General features: G+C 37.9%; 1 protein-coding gene across 1 annotated transcript; it reads left to right on the top strand.

The window, feature by feature from the left end:
• Positions 1-1,094: 1,094 nt before the first annotated feature.
• On the top strand, positions 1,095-5,355 carry LOC110051515 (uncharacterized). Its single transcript, XM_089289381.1, has 5 exons — positions 1,095-1,230; positions 2,455-2,669; positions 3,231-3,333; positions 3,933-4,082; positions 4,546-5,355. The coding sequence occupies exons 1-5, from the start codon at positions 1,095-1,097 to the stop codon at positions 5,076-5,078; spliced, it is 1,137 nt and encodes a 378-aa protein (XP_089145507.1). The 3' UTR covers positions 5,079-5,355.
• The last annotated feature ends 464 nt before the right edge of the window (positions 5,356-5,819 follow it).

The raw sequence follows: 5,819 nt of genomic DNA, 5'->3' as shown, positions 1-5,819 counted from the left end.
GATAGAGTACCCGGGTGAAAACCAGCTAAGGCTGATGTAGCTTCCTCTCTAAGTATTGTAAACAGAGAGAAAAGGAGAAGCCGATACGTGACCAATTTTACTACAATGAACTTTAGGTTGTTGACAGTATGAGGGACTGTTTTTATTATTATTATTATTTCTTTTGGATAAAATGGGTAAAAGATACAGATATAGATAGACAACCTCTTTTAAAACGATGAAATTTAAAGCGAAGTCGGTTGTACTGAAACTTAATATGTATAAAGCTAAAACACGACAGCTTAGGAAATCTAGAATAAGAATCTAAGATCAAGTATAATACACCTGTACAAACTCTTCAAAACTACAATTAAGCGGAGATATCACTTTGCAAAATACTCTTTGAAATTGTTACCTTGTCGTTCGTTTTTCAGAGGCCCCGTTCACACTACGCTGTAGCAATTAGAAAACGGAGCTTCCTTTCCCCAGTTAGGCCTTCCGACCACTCTAATCCGTCACGAAAACGAATCTTTTCGAAAAGGCTCTTCAAACAGGAGGGATTTGAAAACGGAGCTTTACGTTTTAGCGTGGACAGAAAACATTTTGAAAACGAAGGTTTCCAAAAAAAAGATGAGGTTACTATAATCACGATATTTTCTTGGCCGAAGTTTATATCTCGAACACAAATCGATCCAAAATGACCGGTGATTATTGCATTTTCAAATTCCTCGGGCGTAGTGTTGACGGAAAACATTTGATGCATTTTCGGAAAGAAACCTCTGTTTTCAAATTCCTCGGGCGTAGTGTGAACGCGGCCAGAGAGAGAGAGAGAGAGAGAGAGAGAGACCAGGTGTCTTCTCCTGCTAACTATAAATAGAAATTATTCGATTCCTTCCTGCAACAGTAATTACGTGCGCGACTCGCACGGAATTGATTTAAACACAGCTCTGCCAACGAATACTTAAAGATATCCAGCAGATATTTCCTTTTACAATATTTATTACACAAAATCCTCTTTTTCTGAAAAAAGTACTTTGATTGGCACTACTTGATTTTTTGTTTGTTTGTTTAATCTATTTCTGTTTTGGTACAAACAGGCTTGCTTGACGAGACAGATGGCTTCAAGCTTGGAACACATATTGTTATCATCCATACTGCTATTACTTCTTGACAGCTTAATTTACCTGAACGTGATTGTACCTTTCGCAGAAACCGCTAAATCTGTTTCAAGCTTCTTTGAGAGTCACGGAGGTTGGTTAAAATATTAGCTTAATTTCAAGAACAATATGCAGTTAGGATAAAAACCCCTCAGGCTTCTCAAAGTCAAATTTTCGTAACCTTGAGCCCTTGTGTGGCTAGCAACAGACGTAATTCATGTAATTCGGATATCACTGAGAATTTTTACTTCCCTTCTTAAAATGCGAACTATGAAAAGCAAAACAGTCTGCCTACAAGTGCTTCATAAAACACCGTGTTTAATTGTTTACCGTTATCCTCTCCTTGATCATTAAACCTTGAGATTAAAACTTAGGAAGGACGCAAGTAAGGTGTGCGCATGCTCCTTATAGTTTTACGACAGCACGCACTCTGAGGACCGTAAAGCCTAAGTAATCTGCGCGCTAGAAGGAAAATGTCAGTCAATATTTTAGGACGTCAACATGAGCACAAAAAGCAAAACTGACAGTAAATTTACTCGCGTCTCCTCCCGAGAAATTCCGTAAATAAACACTTTACTTTAGTTGGTGCTTCAGGAAAACCTTCTGATCAGTTTTTCCGCAGCGGTAACAGACATAACCTTGCAGAAATAAAAGAATAAACTTCCTGTACAAACCCAATATTTTTCGTGTTTACAATTGGTATCCCACCGCATTCGTTGTACTGTGGAAATTTTGGAAGATTTCACCAGGGGAAATTCAAGAAAATCACAAATAAAGCTAAAATTTAAAGCCAAAATTTAAACAGAGATTATAGTAAAACACAATTTCATCATTGCTCGTTACATTTAATAAGTTTAAGAGGACTGGGTGTAAAAACGAATGCAAACACAACATTCAAAACATAACACTAACGCGCGCAACGAGATAAATGATTACCTCGTGAAGCTACTTTAAAAGCCTGAAGCTACGCGGGAAACATGTTTTGAAAGCAAACTTGGCTTTAGTAACATATTATGGGGGATTTTTAATGTGTGTTTGCTTGGGGTAAAGGAAGCTTTCCTTCTGCCCTTCTAGGAAACATTGAACAGAACATCGCTGCCCAAACAAAATTTTCATTAGTCTCTTCTTGCACGCTTGGGTAGCCAATCACAACGCAAAATGTGGTTTAATTTGAACTAACAAATGAATATTATAAACAGCGAGAGTAATAACTGTCTGTGATAAGAACCACTGTGCAACAACTCTGTCTGATAAGATGCATGTTATCAATTTTCTAATACAATTTAACTCTCCACATATTACATGTTGTTATTTGCAGATTACGCTTTACTTGGCCATGTTATCGGTGTTTGTACAGGAGACCAATTGAAGTGCGGGTTGCAGTGTTTGAGAAATGAAAAGTGCCGATCATACAACTGTTTCGCTGCAGAGAGCCTAAATGCACAAATCTGTCGTTTAAACAAAGAAACGCGATTTTCCAGGCCTGAGGACTTTAAGAAAAACCGGGGCTCAACTTACTTCGAGCTAAAGCAGGTTGGTATTATCACAATATTTCTTAAAATTGACAAAATGATATCGCCAAGACTTACATTCTCTCTATATGTCCCTTTGTTTATCCGTGAAGCATAGGTCATCTACATGTACGCTCATCAGTATCCTGTCATATTCCGGTTGAATACCCTAAAAGGTATCAGAAAAGCTCCTGCTGTGGAACTTTTGAGGCTGAACACCAAGAGGTACCAAAACCGCGTTTTTAACCCCCTAAAAGGTACGACGTGCACCACCATCCTTTTTATATGGGTGTCCCCCCGGGTCCTCTTCCAGTTATATTTACGCTTTTCTCGTTTTCTTTTCTTTAGCGGGATGCAAAAAGTAAAGAAAGTTAAAGGGTAACCTTACCCTGTTCTCCATAAAATAATATTTCTCTTATGGAGAAGAAGTCAATCGCAAACACGTCTTTTGTTAGCTGTTGAGTCCACACTGTTACCAGTATCAATAAAATGCCACACTCAGACAAAAGCTAAGTAACGTCCTTTATGATGATGATGATGATGATGATGATGATGATTATTATTATTATTATTATTATTCCAGATTTCCAACTCGAATTTTGTTTGTGAAAACGACGGGAGATGGAGCTCACATCAGAATTACTGCAAGTGTAATCCTGGGTACGAGGGGATCACCTGTAGCTCAGGTAACTTCTTTTTAGGGACTTTCTAATGCATCATGAATCATGAAAAAAACCCAGTTTAGTTTTGTAGCCTGACCATGGTTGTTTGAAAGTTGAGTGACACTATTCCAGGATTAAACTGAAAAGAGCTGATATTCATTGCTATTTTAATAGCAATGATTTTAAACGTACCATCGAGTTTGAAAGTAGTCCACGTCGAAAATTGAAGACAGAGGCTAGAACAGCAACAACAATTAACAGGTATTTAGACGTGAGAAAAATACAAATAAAAACAAACAAACAAAAAACACAGTAAGTCATGAAAAAAATCAAACTTGCGCTTTTCCTGGGTTAGGTTAATCTTTATTTGAACAAACTGACCCTGCCTTTTAAATAGGAACTACTTCGAAGCACCACAAGCAACTCACGGTAAAGCTATGTTTTTGTGACGAGTACAACAGATACTGATTGCAATCCATACTCGAATGACATAGTCGCCTCCCAGAACTTAAAGTAATAAGCTAAGACCTTGTAACAGTTAGAAAAAGTCGCTATTTTATATTACACAAAGAAGGACAAAAAAGCCGATAACAAATGAACTGTGTTTTTAGTTCAATTTCTAGCGAAGCTCGGTTTATTCTCTACGTTTCCTGGGCATTCCTGTAAGGACATCCGGGATTCTGGAGATTCGGAAGGAGACGGGGAGTACTGGATCGACCCTGCAAAAGATGGAAACCCTATCAAAGTCTACTGTGACATGACAACTGACGAAGGTAAAAAGGAATTATCGATGTTAATCAAGGTGTCTCGCTTCCACGGACGAGGCAGGGTAACTTTTTGCATTTGCCAAGAGTACAGACTGAAGTAGCAGAAAAGTCTTTATTCCTCTGGATGCCAAATTTATACTGAACTGTTTAAAAGTAAATGTAAATATAATTTTCTATTTATATATATATGTAATTTTTGCTTTAACCTTAGTATAGTTTTTACGTTTTTAACGTTTTTAACTAATTTTTATATAATTTTTAGACATACTGTAAAGTTAATAATTTTTTATATTAAAAATAAGCATGGCCTCTATTGATGGCAGTTTTATTCATAGAGCTGACAGAGTTACCGTGAAAAAATAAAGTTGTACTTACTTAAGTCAGAAAAATTAATACCTTTTACTTTTCAGTGTTACTTTAAGTTATTCATTAAATACTAAATGGTAAACTTAAGTTTTCCTAATTTCAGGAGGCTGGCTTCTAGTCGCCAATTGGTTAATGGAAAGCTCTACTCCACCTGCTCAGAACTGGGAACCTGAGGCATCATACCGCAGGATCAGCTACTATCAGAACAACAGAATGGGTATCGGATTAAGCGCCATGAAGGAGCTCAGGACACACCTGTCTTTCACTCAGCTTAGATTCCACTGCAGTAAACAACAGGGACGTACGTTCCACGTGACTATGGTCGCCAACAGCACCGGTGAAGCTGTGGTCCAGTACTTCAGTGATCAGACGAACGTACTTCCCCTTGCTTGCAATTCTCTTAAGAGATTGGATGATGATAACTCTCAGTTGGCCATACAATGTCATCGGTGGGGTTCACAAAATAACGGGAAATGGGGAAGCCGCAACCACAAAGGAAACAAAAGGATGTACAATCGAGCGGCATTTATTCCTGGCGAGAATCAATGGAATATCGTTAACGGAAAATGGCTGTGCGATGATACGGGAAACAACGGAGTATCGTCGAGGGATTTTTGGAAAATCTATGTGCGCTGAAATGTAGATAACAATCACAGAACTGTTGACTTTTACATTTTGAGGCATTTGTCCGTTTCTTCTGAAACAAAGCATAATTCCGTTTGAAATGTGAGGCAATTTAAACAATCACTCAGCGTAGCATCATTGAGAGATTTCTGGAGAATCTATGTAAGATGTAGAGTATAATCACAGAAACGCCGAAAAAGTGTTTTGCGGCATTAGGCTGACATTTGGTGTTTTTTCCTTCAGTTGTTCAGATAAAGGACGTTAGTAAATAGCTCTTTCAACAACTAGACCTATGCTGCAAAAGTTTGACCAGCGCTCCACTGAAAACCAGGCAAAAGAAAACAGCTCTTAACTGTTGGCCTGCATCGCTAGGGTCAAAGTGGCTGTTAAAAACAGATACAAGGCTGTGCAATATTTGGGTGGTAAAAGTAACATTCATCAGGAACTAGGGACTCTAAGTGATGAAGTGAACCAAATGGTTGGGATATATAAAAATAGAGTGAGATAAAATGCCACTTTACTATACTAAGTAAGGTTAAAAACACATGCAAAAGAAACCAACTTGAAAATAATGTATCTATGAGTATAATGAGGTCCCTAATTTACCAAACAGGTACACCGTACGGCGAGTGACCTCGTAGACTGGATGATAGGAGTTTGATTGAAATCTCTAAGAGCCTATAATGACAGATAACAGTTCAATTAAACTTACCAATACCTCAGGTGCATACGAAGAAACAACTTGGTACGAAT

Source organism: Orbicella faveolata, unplaced genomic scaffold (genome assembly GCF_042242905.1).
Source record: "Orbicella faveolata isolate gen_17 unplaced genomic scaffold, um_ofav_v1 contig_2, whole genome shotgun sequence".
NCBI lineage: Eukaryota > Metazoa > Cnidaria > Anthozoa > Scleractinia > Merulinidae > Orbicella > Orbicella faveolata.
Note: the sequence above shows the minus strand (reverse complement) of the source record. Positions and strands in the feature narration are given on the sequence as shown.

Excerpts from the sequence above, each read along its gene's own strand:
- LOC110051515 (XM_089289381.1), top strand. The coding sequence starts at position 1,095 with ATGGCTTCAAGCTTGGAACACATATTGTTATCATCCATACTGCTATTA. Across the intron at positions 2,670-3,230 it reads CTTACTTCGAGCTAAAGCAG|ATTTCCAACTCGAATTTTGT; the intron begins GTTGGTATTATC and ends TTATTATTCCAG. Across the intron at positions 3,334-3,932 it reads GGGGATCACCTGTAGCTCAG|CGAAGCTCGGTTTATTCTCT; the intron begins GTAACTTCTTTT and ends TTCAATTTCTAG.